At 62.0% G+C, this 14,493-nt stretch overlaps 2 protein-coding genes across 2 annotated transcripts; one reads left to right on the forward strand and one right to left on the reverse strand.

The window, feature by feature from the left end:
- Positions 1-146: 146 nt before the first annotated feature.
- On the forward strand, positions 147-11,569 carry PITPNM1 (phosphatidylinositol transfer protein membrane associated 1). Its single transcript, XM_063158455.1, has 24 exons — positions 147-176; positions 747-854; positions 1,723-1,937; positions 2,011-2,132; positions 4,522-4,746; positions 4,819-5,133; positions 5,411-5,506; positions 5,614-5,721; positions 5,824-5,885; positions 5,956-6,200; positions 6,711-6,900; positions 7,004-7,111; positions 7,205-7,347; positions 7,573-7,751; positions 8,066-8,236; positions 8,434-8,583; positions 8,683-8,831; positions 8,905-9,015; positions 9,150-9,266; positions 9,474-9,622; positions 9,724-9,873; positions 10,210-10,393; positions 10,621-10,749; positions 10,855-11,569. Exons 2-24 carry the CDS (start codon positions 777-779, stop codon positions 11,119-11,121), a joined length of 3,663 nt encoding a protein of 1,220 aa, XP_063014525.1. The 5' UTR covers positions 147-176; positions 747-776; the 3' UTR covers positions 11,122-11,569.
- A 253-nt stretch (positions 11,570-11,822) lies between these two features.
- Positions 11,823-13,998, reverse strand: AIP (aryl hydrocarbon receptor interacting protein). The gene is made up of 6 exons (XM_063158456.1): positions 13,867-13,998; positions 13,550-13,729; positions 13,187-13,375; positions 12,832-13,008; positions 12,605-12,746; positions 11,823-12,518 (listed from the first exon to the last, which is right to left on the reverse strand). Exons 1-6 carry the CDS (start codon positions 13,963-13,965, stop codon positions 12,313-12,315), a joined length of 993 nt encoding a protein of 330 aa, XP_063014526.1. The 5' UTR covers positions 13,966-13,998; the 3' UTR covers positions 11,823-12,312.
- Positions 13,999-14,493: the final 495 nt, after the last annotated feature.

Raw genomic sequence — 14,493 nt, forward strand, 5'->3', positions numbered from 1 at the left:
ACACCGGGTTTTTCTGGGGGCGGCGGTGCCGGTACACGCGGAGCGCCCGTGAGTGGCGCTCGCTGCCTTCCGCTCTCTGACGTCACGGGCCCCCCCTCACCTCCATACGTCACGGCTGTCGCCGTGGGAACGGGCTGTGATGTCACGATCCGAGGGGCCGGTGCGGAGCGGCGCAGGTTTGGTGGGGCCGGGGGGCGGCGGGGACCGGGCGGGCGGGCGGGGGGAGTGGAGGGGGCCGCGTTGCCATGGCAACGGAGCCGAGACCAGTGAGGCCGAGCCGGGCCGAACCCGGGGCCGAGAGGGGCCGAGAGGGGCCGAGCGGTACCGGACTGAGCCGAACGCGGGACTGAGCCGGGCCGAACCCGGAGCCGAGGGTGGCCGAGCGGTACCAGACTGAACCGAACCGGGAGCCGAGCGGTACCAGACTCCGCCGAACCCGGGGCCGGGCTTTTCCGAGCCGGGCCGAACCTGGGGCCGAGCGGTGCCGGGCGGTACCGAACTCAGCCGAGCGTGGTGCCGAGCCGGGCCGAACCCGGGACCGAGCGCAGCCGAGCGATACCGGACTGAACCGAACCCGGAGCCGAGCGATACCGGACTCAGCCGAACCCGGGGACGGAGCGGCTCCGAGACGGGCCGAACCCGTACCAGGCTGAGCTGAGTGCGCCCCGAGCGGTTCTGAAGGGGTGCCGAACCGGCCCGAGCTGTCCCGTAGCCGGCCCGGTCCGGTGTAACGGAAACCCCCTCAGGAACTGCCCCCGCTGTGCCCCGCCGCCGCCATGCTGATCAAGGAGTACCACATCCTGCTGCCCATGAGCCTGGAGGAGTACCAGGTGGCCCAGCTGTACATGATCCAGGTGGGAATGCGGGGCTGAGCGTGAGGGCTCGGGGGAGCTGCGGGGCTGAGCGGGGGGACCTGGGGATGCAGGGTCTGGGGGGTGAGCCTGGGGGCTGCACGGGTCTGGGCTTGCGGGGCTGAGCCTGAGGGGTGTGGGGACCAAGGGCCGAGCCTGATGGGGTGCACAGAGCTGTGGGGCTGGGCATGGGGAGCTGGAGGGGTGCAGGGATCTGGGCACTGTGACTGAGGGGTGCACAGGGCTGTGGGGCTGGGCATGGGGAGCTGGAGGGGTGCAGGGATCTGGGCACTGTGACTGAGGGGTGCACAGAGCTGTGGGGCTGGGCATGGGGAGCTGGAGGGGTGCAGGGATCTGGGCGCTGTGACTGAGGGGTGCACAGGGCTGTGGGGCTGGGCATGGGGAGGTGGAGGGGTGCAGGGATCTGGGCACTGTGACTGAGGGGGTGCAGGAGGCTGGGAGAGGCTGGAGAGTGTGGCCTGAGGGGTGTAGAGGGCTGTGGGGAGGCATGAGGGATGCAGGGGCTGAGCCTGAGGGTGCACAGGGGACTGTGAGGCTGAGCATGGGGTGCTGGAGGGTGTAAGGGGGCTGTGGGGCAGAGTGTGGGGAGCTGTAGGGCTGAGCATGGAGCCTGGAGGGGCACGGTAGGGGGCTGAGGCTGATCCCAAAGGATCACCCTTGCAGATTGCAGGGGTTTCACTGAGGCTCCGGGCGGGTTTGGGACCAGCGAGCCAAGCAGAGGATGCTGTGAGCAGGTGTGGGGCCGGTGGATGCCGGCACATGGGGCAGGAGTGTACACGGACCCTGGGCCCCCGTGGGGATGGGGTCTCGGGGCTTGGAGGGGCCGCACCGAGCCATCGTCTCTGTGCAGAAGAAGAGCCGGGAGGAGTCGAGTGGCGAGGGCAGCGGCGTGGAGATCCTGGCCAACCGGCCCTACAGCGATGGCCCCGGGGGCAGCGGCCAGTACACCCACAAGATCTACCACGTGGGCTCCCACATCCCCAGCTGGTTCCGGGCTCTGCTCCCCAAAGCCGCGCTCCAGGTGGAGGAGGAATCCTGGAATGCTTATCCCTACACTCGCACCAGGTGGGAGCTGGGAGGCGGCGGGGTGGGCTGCAGGACTGGCCGTGCCCCTGGGCTCAGTCCTGTGCTCCTCCAGGTACACGTGTCCCTTCGTGGAGAAGTTTTCCATTGAGATCGAGACATACTACCGCCCGGATGCGGGGCAGCAGACCAACATCTTCAACCTGAGCGCCGCGGAGAAGAGGCAGAGGATTTTGGGTGGGTATGGCTGGCTTGGGGAACTGGGCGGGACTCTGTGGCTGCTGGGATTCCCACATAATGCTTTTGGGATGGGTGTGTGGTTGTGATGGGACCTTAGGGACTCAACTTCACTCTTCTTGCTGGCCCTCATGTTTTAGGGATGCTGGAAGGGAAGAGCTCCCTGGATCCTGAGCTCCCTGCCCTAGGTTCCCTGCTCCAAGCTCCCTGCCTGCTCCCTCTCAGCGCTGCCGAATTAAGTTCCACATTAAAGATATTTTCAGGGACAGTTTTGTCCTCTGCCTCTTCCCTTGCCTCTATTTCTGTTTGCAGCTTCTCCTTTCTAGTGCCAGCCTACTCCCCTCTCCTTCTGTGTCCCACCCTTGTTCTGGCATGGATTTGCCTTCTCAGTCTCTCCTGGTGTACATGGGACCCCTGGGTCCTGTGAGGTGTTTTGGATCAGCTGGAGCAGGGAGAGCTGGAAAAGCATGTCCCCATTTTCCTACTCCCTGCCCTGCTTCCCCTCTCCCCAGGGCTTTGCTCCAGTTCGCTGTCTGCCTCCTTTGTGCTGGGATGGTGGGCAGAACGTGGAGCTCGGGGTGGGATTCTTCCCTGTGCACAGAGTTCCCATTCTCAGTGGTGTTGGACATGGTCAGTTCAGGCGCCAGAGTGTGGAGTGTGACGTGCTGCCTCTTAAAATGGAGGCCCAAAATAGGCACTCGGAGGAAATGATTCATCTGACCTATTTCTCTCCCCGGCTCTTGCGGCACTGGGGATGTCCGGCCGGGATACCGATGGCTGCGACCTGGGGGCAGGAATTCTGCCCCTACTGCCCTCAGGAAGCCACCAGGGCCAAGCAGACAGCATCAGGGCATGGCCCCGTGCCCACTGCCTGGTTTTCCACTCTCTGTGCCCGTCCAGTGGGCATTCCACAGGGCACTCAGCATCTCCAATGGCTGCTGCCTTCCACAGGGAGGAGGGTTGAAGTGGGTCCAGCCCCAGTGTGGATCCCACTGGGATTTCTCTGCCCTGGTGTCTTGTAGCACTGACAGATTTAAACCCCTCTCCCGTTTCAAAGGGCAATGGAAAAACATGGTCTGGGCGATCCGCAGGGATAACTGCTTCCTTGGCAGCTTTCTCCCAGTGGCAAAAGCAGAGGGAGTTGGATTGTGATGGGAATGACACTGCCAGGAGCTGCTTGGGGACAGCAGGTCCTATCCCAGCTCTTTGCTGCTATTATCCAAGATGCTTGGCATCATGCTGTGCATTGCGTCATTTTTGTGGATTCAGGGCATCTCTCGTTTTCTTTTCCCCCCCCTTTTTTCAGTCCAAGCTGGAGGAAGAGAGGCTGACAGCACCTTAGGGACATCAAAGAGGGCAAATAAATGGGCTTGGCACATCCTAGAATTGGGGACAGGGCTGCAGGATGGTACTGGGAATGAGTGGGGTGCCCTGGGATCCCCCAGACCATGACCTGGAGACAGGGCTGGAAATGCCAAATTCTAGCAGATTTTGTGCTGGATTGAGCCCGAACAGCTGTTGGAGCGTGTTTTCCTGGGTGTCCTTCAGGAGCCTTTCTCTCGTCTTGGGAGGTCATCCTCATTTGGGAGGAGCTCACCCTCATTTGGGAAAGGTCACCTTTGTCTAGAGATGGGGCTCATTTCCTTTTCCCCACCCCCAGCTCTCTGGAGGCTCCTGTGTCACATGGTGGTTTTGCTGTGCCCTGGTTTAGGGGGACCCTTGGGCTTTTTGGTGGGGAGCCAGGAACTGTGCCAACTTTTCCCCATGTGCTTTCCCTGTTGTCACCCCCCATGTCCCCCAGGGTGGCTGGGATCACTCTGCAGCTGCCAGATCTGCCAGCTAATGTGTGTATGTGTGTCAGCCTCAGCTCTCCCCAGCTCCCAGACCCTCCCTCCCTGTGCTGCTCCCTGGGGTGCTGGATTGGGATCCCACGTGGGGACAGAGATGTCTTTGGCTGCACTAAGGGTGTCTGTGATGTTCCAGCCATGGGATTTTATATGTTCTATTAGGAAATTCTTGCCTGTGAGAGTGGTGAGGCCCTGACACAGGGTGTCCAGAAAAACTGTGGGTGCTCCATCCCTGGAAGTGTCCAAGGCCAGGTTGGATGGGGCTTGTAGCAGCCTGGGATAGTGGAAGGTGTCCCTGCCCATGGCAGGGGGTGGAATGAGATGATCCCTAAGGTCCCTTCCAACCAAAGCTATTCCAGGTTTCTATGATTCCAGAACTCCAAGATTTTAGAATTCTCAGAGAGAGAGTGTTTGCTGCCAGCTGCGTTGGGTGCATGGCTCATGGGAACAATTTGACCTTAATTTTGTCCCTTTTTCCTTATTTTCCTACCTATGCCCCCTTGCCAAGCGCTGCGGGGTGACAAGCGCCGTTCCCCCCACAGACACCATCGACATTGTGCGTGATCCCATCTCCCCCGGGGAATACAAACCTGAGGAGGATCCCAAGCTCTACCACTCATCCAAGACGGGCCGGGGGCCGCTGGGGGATGACTGGCTGGAGGCAGCAGCAGCCAGCGGGCCCCTCATGTGCGCCTACAAGCTCTGCAAGGTGGAGTTCCGATACTGGGGGATGCAGTCCAAGATCGAGCAGTTCATCCATGACGTGGGTGAGTTCAGACCCGGGGGTTGCTGGAGGATCATTTGGGCAGCCGTGGGATCACACTGGACTCTGCCCCCAGGCTTGAGGAAGGTGATGCTGCGCGCCCACCGCCAAGCCTGGTGCTGGCAGGACGAGTGGACGGACCTGACGATGGAGGACATCCGGCAGCTGGAGGAGGAGACGGCGCGCATGCTGGCACAGAAGATGGCCAAGTGTGGCGAGGGCGAGGAGCCACCCGCGGCTGGGGTCAGCCCCGAGGGGCAGCCGGAGCCAGATGGTCCTGGCGTTCAGGAGGAGGCTGAGCTGCAGGCAGGGACCGATACCCCCTCGGATGATACCTTTGCCAAGCAGTGGTCCACCTCCTCCCGGTCTTCCTACTCTTCCCAGCATGGAGGTGAGACCAGGTCCGGGGTGGTTTTGCCCTGGATGCTGCAGTTCTCTATAGGAGATGTGTCAGGGGACTGTTTTGCCTGGCTTGGGTCTCCTGGGCTGGGCCTCTGGGTTTCCTAGGGATGGTCACAGATCTCCCAAGGAGGGATTCTGAGGGACACAGGGATGGCTCCAGATCTCCCTGGGCATCTGGGTCCATGACCAAGGGGGAGCTGTGGGGCAGGAGAGGGGGTCTCTCTCGCAGCAGGGGGCTGTGAGTGCTGACCCCCCATGGGTGGCAGGGGGCGTGTCTCCTCAGAGCCTGTCGGAGTGGCGGATGCAGAACATTGCCCGGGACTCAGAGAACAGCTCCGAAGAGGAATTTTTCGATGCCCATGGTACTGGCACCATGCTGGAACAGGCTGGGTGGGGGCAAGTGCATCTGAGGATGGGAATGCAGGCACAGGGGTGTCCCCCCACCCACGCTTCCCTCCTGCCTCTGCAGAGGATCTGTCTGACAGCGACGAGGTCTTTGCCAAGGAGATGACCAAGTGGAGCTCCAATGACTTCTTGGACACCCTTGAGCGGCCAGCAGAGCTGGATGAGGCACTGGGTGAGCTCTGGGGGTGCTCTGGCCCCAAATCCTAGGGTGGATGTCCTGGGACAGGCCTGATTCCCACCTGGAGACCCCAGCTACCTCACTGTGTGCTTACAGGGGATGGAGCCAGCGCTGCCAAGGGAGATGGTGAAGGATTGGGAACATCCAGCTTCCCTGAGGTGCGTGTCCCCTCCCTTGGGCCCTGCCCTCCTGCCATGTCCCCCAACTTGACTGCTCTCCTTCCTGCAGGGAGGCACGGCAGAGAGCACGGAGCAGATGTGCCGGATCCACGCACTCTTCCTCATCCTCCACAGTGGGAACATCCTGGATCAGGGAGCAGGCGAGCCGGGCTCCAAGCAGGCGGATGTGCAGACTCTGGCAGCCACCTTTGATGCTGTCACCCGCGTCCACTTTCCCGAGGCACTGGGACATGTGGCCCTGCGCCTGGTGCCCTGCCCGCCCATCTGTGCTGCAGCCTACACCCTTGTCTCCAAGTACGGATTCCCACTGGGAAAGCAGGGGGCCGGGGAGCTGGTATCCTTGGAGAGGGGACTTCACTTCTGGTGGGACATTAAGGACTGGAGAGGGGGTGGAGGTTAACTCCTGGTGCAGTGTCTTGGGCCAAGCCAGTGTTGTGTGATGAGATGGGATGGCATACATATAATTCCTGGTGTGGTATTCCAGGACATGCAGGTGTTTTGGTGTGGGACGAGGACAGTGGGGTAGGATGGGATGGGATAGGATGGGGGATAACTCCTCATGCAGGTTCCTGGGTTGAGCAAGCATTGTGCAGAGAGATGGGGACATCAAAGCAGCATGAAATGGCATGGAATTGGATGGAATGGGGTAACTCTGGATACAGCATCCTGGATGAGCAAGTGTCTCGTGGTGGGAGGGAACAGGATGGGGATTACTCCTGGTATGGCATCCGGGATGAACCAGTACCATGCAGTGGGATGAGGACATCAGAACAGTCACGTTCATCCCTCACTGTGTCCCCTCAGGCTCAGCCCTTACAGCCATGACAGGGACAGCCTGTCCAGCAGCCAGGACCACATCCCACTGGCAGCACTCCCACTGCTGGCCACCTCCTCAGGCACCTACCAGCAGGCCGTGGGCACTGTCATCACCCGTGCCAACCAGGCCTACACAGCCTTCCTGCACTCTGGAGAGGGCACTGGCTTCTGTGGCCAGGTGAGGTGGAATCTGGGGGGAAGCTTGGCTCTGGGGTCCAGCTGTGACCCTGCATGGAGGGTTTGGGGGTTTCACCCTCCTCAAGGATCTGTGGTCTCTGCAGGTGGTGCTGCTGGGGGACTGTGTGGGCGGCATCCTGGGATTTGATGCCCTGTGCCAGAGCCGGGCGGGCTCGGGGGGCAGCCGGAGCAGCAGCCGCCGTGGCAGTCTGGTGAGTGCCTTGCATTCCAACACCCCCTGGGGAGGGTTTGCGGGTGCACTGGAGGCTACATGGGATCTGGGTGTTTGCTGCCTTTCCCTGCAGAGCACAGAACCCATCTCCCCAGAGCAGTGTGGTGGCCTGGACCCACTGGCTGATGGGACAGAGGGAGCGCCAGTATTGGGCCAGGCCAGCCCTGAGGCCCCAGGGGCACAGGGGGACAGCCAGCAGCACAGCTCCACAAGCAGGTGAGCCCAAGGGCGATGGTTGGCTATACTGTCCTTTATCGAAAGGGCACAATTCCCATTTGCTCCAGGCTGGGAAGGAGCATTTCATGGAGGCTACCTGCCCTGGGGGGATCTTACTGGAGCTCCTCTGGGATAACAGGGCCACACCAGGCACAGCTTTGCCTTCAGGATGGTGGGAATCGATGTTGCCATCCCTCCCCATGCCCACTGTCTCTGCTGTCCCAGCCTGCAGGCCAGCGAGGCCCCGCTGGAGGCAGAGGCACCCCGGAGCAGTGCCGTGGCGCTGGATGGGGCAGAGGGTGCCAGCACCCGCCTCGAATTTAAGGTATCCGGCTTCTTCCTCTTCGGTTCCCCACTGGGGCTGGTGCTCGCGCTGCGCAAGACCGTCATGCCTGCTCTGGATGGTGAGCATCCCTGCCTGCCACGGTGCCAGCCCCTGACCCTCCCTGCAGGGCTCAGGTCCCTGAGTCATGCTCACCTGACAAGCCTGAGCTCCTCAGGACCAACCCAGAGAACCCTGCTTGGGTTTGAGCCCCTTGCATGCCCAGCCCTGGCTGTGTGGGTGTTGGTGGGTGGCTGAGTGTTCCTGCTCTGTGCCAGCCTCCGCCTATCTCTGGTGCCCCAAATTTCCCTGTCCAGCCTTTCCTTTTGCTCTGTCCTGCTTTACCCCTCCTGGGTATTTTGCTCCTGGTGCCCCTGACCCTGCTCTGTGCTGCAGTGGCCCAGCTGCGTCCTGCCTGTGAGCAGATCTACAACCTCTTCCACGCCGCCGATCCCTGCGCCTCCCGCCTGGAGCCCCTCCTGGCCAAGGCCTTCCATGCTGTGCCCCCGCTCAGCGTGCCCCGATACCAGAAGTACCCCCTGGGTGATGGCACCTCGTCCCTGTTGGGTGAGCAAGTTCCCACCAGGCTGGTGCCAGGCACCCTGGGGCCACGTCAGGGTACCCAGAGCACCCACATCCTGGGTGGGTGCGGGTAGGGGGATGTGCAAGCCCTTCCCACTGCTCTGGGGCTCTGCAGGAGGGGTGTTTTGGAGTGGTGGGTGTCCCCAGGGGCTCTGGGTGTGCTCACCCAGCTCTCTCTTCAGCGGAGGCCCTGCAGACACACTCTGCCCTGTTCCTGCCCAAAGTGGATGTGGCTGCTCCCCCTACCCCGACTGGCAGCTTTGGGGGCTTCTGGAAGGGCAATGAGCCGGCAGAGCCCCCCACTCCTGCCAGCACCAGCGAGGTTGTCAAGAGTAAGTGTCATCCCCACCCACCCTATCCCATGTGGACACCTTAGGCAGCCCAACAGGGGATGAGGTCTGGAAAAGGCTTCATTCCAGCTCTCCCTGCAGTCCTGGAGCGCTGGTGGGGCCCGAAGCGCATTGACTACTCTCTGTACTGCCCCGACGCCCTGACTGCCTTCCCCACCATCACCTTGCCCCACCTCTTCCACGCCAGCTACTGGGAATCCTCCGACGTGGTGGCCTTCATCTTGCGCCAGGTACGGCGGGCCCGGTGGGGTGGGTGGCAGGCCGGGGCCGACGGAGGCTGAGCCGGTCCCGCCCTGCCGGCAGGTGATGGAGAAGGAGGGGCCACAGCCTGCGGAGAGCGAGGAGAGCTCCATCTACAGCCCCGCCATCCCGCGGGAGAAGTGGCAGCGCAAGCGCACCCAAGTGAAGATCCGGGTATGTGGCCAGCTGGAGGCCACCTGGGGCATCCTGGGGTGTGTGGGTTCTGGGACAATCCCACAGCCCTGTGGTGTCCCTGTGGTGCCTCAGGAGCTCCCCCAGGAGCTGCTGAACATCCCATGTGCCTGCAGAACGTGACGGCCAACCACCGTGCCTGCGATGTCATTGTGTGTGAGGGCAAAGCGCAGGTCCTCAGCGGGCGCTTCATGTACGGACCCCTGGACGTGGTGACACTGACTGGGGAGAAGGTATTGCTGGGCTCAGGGGCCACCAGGACCCCTCAAACAGGGTGGGATGTCCAGGACTGGGCATAGGGCTGGTGTCACCCACAGCAGGGGAAGGATATGGTTAGCAGGACCCTGTGTAGGGTGGTGGGAGAAGGTTGTAAGGACTTGTGTAGGGATGCAGCAGGATGTGGGGGTCCAGCCTCTGCCCAGCCCATCTCCCTCTCTCAGGTGGACATCTACATCATGACACAGCCACTATCAGGGAAGTGGCTGTACTATGGCACCGAGGTGACGAGTGGCAGCGGGCGTGTGACCTTCACCATCCCTCCAGACAAGGCTCTGGCCATCGGGATCTACCCTGTGCGCATGGTGGTCAGGTGAGGCGTTGCCTCGGTGTCTCCTGCAGCCCTTCTGGCAGAGCTACACCTGCTGCTCTGGCAGGAGAGCTGGTGCTGAGCCACCATCTCTGCCTTTGCAGAGGGGACCACAGCTATGCTGAGGCGTACCTGACCGTGGTGGCCCGTGGCACCGAGTCTGTTGTGTTCAGCATCGATGGCTCCTTCACTGCCAGCGTCTCCATCATGGGCAGTGACCCCAAAGTGCGAGCCGGGGCTGTGGACGTTGTAAGGTGGGTGCCCTTCTGTCAGCGATTTAGTTTCCCCATCTTTCATGGTGTGACAACTCAGCTGCGGAGTGTCAGAGCAGGGACAAGGGGCAGGGTATTCCACCACTCCCTTGCCTCCAGCACAACATCATCTCTGTGCTGGTGCCCTATTGTGGAAAATAATCCTGTCCAAGTTTAGATGTGGTCCCAGAGCTCTGCTGGGCCTTCTCCTTGATAAAATCCCTGGGAGCAGGGAGGTTTTGGAGGCAGCACCCATACATGCTGTACTGGGAGATCCCAGCTCCCGTAGCAGGACTGTCTCCACACAGGCTCCTGGCAGCCACCCATGTCCCCTCCTAGGCACTGGCAGGACTCGGGGTACATGATCATCTACGTGACGGGGCGCCCCGACATGCAGAAGCACCGCGTGGTGGCCTGGCTCTCGCAGCACAACTTCCCCCACGGCGCCGTGTCCTTCTGCGACGGGCTCACCCACGACCCGCTGCGCCAGAAAGCCGCCTTCCTGCAGAGCCTGCGCACCGAGGTGGCCATGGGGGTGCTGCCGGGACACAGGGCTGGTGCTGGGGTGGTGGGGGCTGTGCTGAATCCTGGTGGGGATGCTGGGAGCTGGACTGCATTGCCATGGTGGAGCTGGAAGCTTCTCGGGGCAGCTTCCAGCCATCCCTCTTAACATGAGGGTGTCCAAGCCCTTAGGGGTAGCTGTCCCTGGAAAAGGCTGTTCCTTGCCCTAATGCTCTTGTCCCTGGGCAGGCAGAGATCTCCATAGTCGCTGGCTACGGCTCCACCAAGGATGTCTCCGTCTACAGCTCACTGGGACTCGCGCCAGCACACATCTACATTGTGGGACGGGCCGTCAAGAAGTTCCACAACCAGTGCCAGGTACGGTGGTGGCAGGGCTGGGGACAGACTGGGGACATAGGGGATGATGGCTGACCCCATCAGCCAGCCGTGGCCACTGGCTCAGGCTGTCTGTGTGTCCTGCAGTTCCTCTCTGAGGGTTATGTTGCCCACCTGGCCCAGCTGGAAGCCGCAGCCCTGGCTCACTCCCCCAAGGGCCCCCCACGGCCTGTGCTGGGCAAAGGCACCTATGGCTGCCCGGCGCCTGTCGACTTCCTGCGGAAGCAGAGCCAGCTCCTGCGCTCCCGGGGCTCCAGCCAGGCAGAGCGGGATGGGGGGCCCCCCTCAGCACCCCCCGGCTTTTCCCGGACCAAGCCCCGCAGCATCAGCCTCAAGCTGGAGGGTGAGGAGTGAGGGTGGCACGGCCATGTCCCCCTTCTGCCACATCCCTGATTTCCCAGCAAGGAGCACCTGGGGACAGAGCTGGTGCTGGGCCATGAGGCCATCGCAAGGAGATGAGGGTGCTGGGTCCCCTGAGGCCAGGGGGTGCTGGGACAAGGCTCAGAGCTCCCCAGAGGACCAGAGTGATCCCCTCAGGGCAGGGCCACCCTGGGTCCTCCCTGCTGCCCCCAGTCTCTGGTCCTTTGGGGCCATTGGGCAGTGCCCAGTGGGGTCTGCACCCCAGGGTCATTATCCCTGTGCAGAACTGGGGGCTGTGGCTGTGCCCCAGAGCGAGTGGCACCTCCCCACCTATTTATTTCCGTCCGGTGTCACGGCGCAGGGCTGGGTTGGGGTTCCAGAGTGGTTCCTCTGTTCCCCCCCCTTTCGTTTTGGTGTTGAATAAAGAGATGTTATGACAAGGTGTCAGCACCCACGAGTGTGCTCTGTGCTTGTGGCTGCAGGGTTCCCATCCACTGGAAAAGCCCTGGGGAGCCTCCAGGGACACCATGTCCCACAGGGAGATGGCTGTGGGGCACAGCAGTTGGGTCACAAGCAATTTAGCACAGGGAAAAGAGCCTGGGGTGTGTGGGCTGTGCCGATGCTGATACCTTCCCCCTCTCCAACTTGGTTTCCCCTCATTCTACCTCTAGCAGCAAATTTTTGTAGTGACCAGGGTGTGTGACTGGTTTTACTTAAGTTTATCTTGGCATAGCATGATCAGATTTATAGAGATAGCAGAAACAAGCTGTTACTCTATATAAAATATTCCCGACACTGACATGACAAGAGGAGACACTGGGTTGGGATGATAGCAGCAGCCTGGATAAGTGACAATGGCGTGGCACGGAGAACAGGCATGAACGGGTTGGAGCTGGGGCCGAGGCTCAGTGCCGCCCTTCCATGGCCATCATAAAGTATAAAAACATCAAATAAGTGATAAAAGTTGGCAGGAAGCAGCAGGCTCTTGTCACCCACGTATCCCTGGCGTGACGATAAGCCCTGGCTGTGTCCCCAGGCCGTGGCGAGCTCCGGGGCCATTTCCACTGACTTCAAATAAGTAAAATCTGTATTAAACATTAATAAACATCCATGACCATTCCACATGTGGAATATCTAAAAGAACCTGTCCCGAGAGCACTGGGCTCTCCCTTGCAGCCACGGACTCTACTGGGAGAAGATGCCCTTGAAGCGGATCTTGTCCTCGGCGTCCTTCTCCCGCAGCCGCGCTTCCAGGCTGCGCAGCTCCTTGGACACCACGGGGCGCAGCGAGGGGTCGAGCGCCAGGACTTTGGCAAAGTCAGCCTGAGCCTCAGCCACATTCCACACGGCTGCGTGGGCCTTGCCCCGCTTGAAGTAGGCCTTAACATTGTCTGTGGGGAGAGAGCCGGGGTCAGCGGAGGGTTGGGGGTGTCCTGGTGCCCTCCAGAGCCACCTGGGGTGGCTCGTGGCTCCTTACCCTCGTACTTGTTGAGGATGGAGGAGCAGTGGTCCAGCACCTCGTAGTACTCCTCACACTGCAGCTTGCACTGGCAATAGTTTAAGAGCAGGGGTGTGATCTTCTGGTCGAGCTCAATCCAGTCTGGAGAGCCTGGCTGCTCCTGTGGCGACAGAGCAGAGAGAGTGAGTGGCAGCTCTCAAGTCCTGCATTCTTAAGGATGCCTTTGTGTATCTGGGGAGACCCACCTTCATCTGCAGGTTCTTGAGACAGGCAATGGCATCGTAGTATTTAGCAGCTGCCTCAGACACCTTGCCCTGCCGGTACAGCTCGTTGCCTTCCTTGTGGATCTGGGGCACAGCCTGGAGCTTCTCCTCATCTGTCATGGCCCATGGGTCCTGCTGGTAGGAGCCAGGTGGCTCCACCTGCCAGCACCCCATCATGCAATCAGAGAACAGGATCATGGAATCGTTCAGGTTGGAGAAGACCTCTAGAGTTCTCGAGTCCTGCACTGTCAGGGCCACTACTAAACCACATCCCACATGCCACATCTGTGTGTCTTCTGGACACTTTCACCCCGAGCTCCCCATGCCGGCACCTCACCTTCAGCACCTCGATGTCAAAGATGAGGGGCTGGGGGTTCTTCTGGAGCTCGTCGAGGTCGGGGTACCCCAGGGAGTAGTGCTCGTGCATCTGGGCGATGCTGCAGCAGTGCCGCTGCCCCTCCAGCGGGTCCTTCCCTGCTGCGATGTTCCGCAGGCTCTTGGACACCAGTGGGTAAAGCACCACGTGCTGCGGGAGGGAAGGGAGCTGGAATTTGAGGAGGGCGGGGGGAAGCATATAGGGATGCTCCAGCCTCGAACCGCGCGGCTGGAGCGCACCGGGGGTCACGCCACCCGCGCCCACCACACGAAGTCACCGCCCACTGCACAGACCACGCCCCCGGCAGGTCCTGGGCCCGCCCACCTTGGTGTCGCAGCGGAAGCGTGCGCGCTCGCCGGGCCGCATGGTTCGCAGCGCCGCTTCCCACACCGGCAGCTTGAACTTTTTCCCGGCGATGAGCTCCATGGGCTTCCCCCGCGCCCTGCTGTCGTCCACCGGCGTCTCCTCATCGCCGCACCGCAGCGTCCGGTAGTGGAAAGTGGCCTGAAGGAGCAGGAGGAGCCCGCGGCGTCACCATGGCGAAGCAGGCGGGGGGATGGGGGAAGGCGCGCATGCGCGCCTGCCCCGCCGCGTTCCGCTTCCCACATCCCCCACCCCGCCCGTTCCCCCGCAGACCTGACCTTGGTGCCGTCGCGGAAGTCTGGCAGCGGCCCGGTGCCCTCCCGCAGCACCTCCTTGTCCACGCCGTCCGCCCGCAGCTGCTCGACTTGCTGCGCCATCGCGCCCGCTCCGCCCGCGCCGCCAGCCCTGGCTCGGCCGCCTCCGCCGCCGCTCGATTCTTTCCGGATCGTCGCGGCTGCGCGGGGCTCCCCCTGCCGGCCCGGGGGTGGCGCTGCGGGGCGGGGGCTCCGGGAATGGGGCGTGCTCACAGGGACGGGGGGCGTGTCCAGCAGGGGCAGCCGCGCTCCCGGTTCCCACGTCGTTCTGGTTTCCCGTCTCCCCCCACCTTCCTGGGGTGTCATTCCAGGAGACGCGGGAGGCGTTCCGGAATGAAACCTCCTGTGGCACTTTGCCACCTACATGCAAAGGCCGCGGTGTAGAGTGGGAGGTTGATAATGTCGCGGGGACCCGCTGTGAGGGTTCTCGCCCGCCGCGGGGAGAGCGCAGCCGGATCGTCCCCTCCCGGCAGCCCCGGCTGGGTCTGCGTGCGGGCAGGAAGGACAGGCAGCCGCAGCAGCGCCGTGCGAAACCCTAGGGGCGACACCTCAGGGCTAAACAGGGTTTAGGGCAGCTCACGAGATGTCCTA

Source organism: Melospiza melodia, chromosome 6 (assembly GCF_035770615.1).
Source record: "Melospiza melodia melodia isolate bMelMel2 chromosome 6, bMelMel2.pri, whole genome shotgun sequence".
In the NCBI taxonomy this organism is placed as follows: Eukaryota; Metazoa; Chordata; class Aves; order Passeriformes; family Passerellidae; genus Melospiza; species Melospiza melodia.

Excerpts from the sequence above, each read along its gene's own strand:
- PITPNM1 (XM_063158455.1), top strand. The coding sequence starts at position 777 with ATGCTGATCAAGGAGTACCACATCCTGCTGCCCATGAGCCTGGAGGAG. Across the intron at positions 5,722-5,823 it reads AGAGCTGGATGAGGCACTGG|GGGATGGAGCCAGCGCTGCC; the intron begins GTGAGCTCTGGG and ends GTGTGCTTACAG. Across the intron at positions 9,016-9,149 it reads GCACCCAAGTGAAGATCCGG|AACGTGACGGCCAACCACCG; the intron begins GTATGTGGCCAG and ends ATGTGCCTGCAG.
- AIP (XM_063158456.1), bottom strand. The coding sequence starts at position 13,965 with ATGGCGCAGCAAGTCGAGCAGCTGCGGGCGGACGGCGTGGACAAGGAG. Across the intron at positions 13,376-13,549 it reads GCTTCCGCTGCGACACCAAG|CACGTGGTGCTTTACCCACT; the intron begins GTGGGCGGGCCC and ends TCCCTCCCGCAG. Across the intron at positions 12,519-12,604 it reads CATCCTCAACAAGTACGAGG|ACAATGTTAAGGCCTACTTC; the intron begins GTAAGGAGCCAC and ends CTCTCCCCACAG.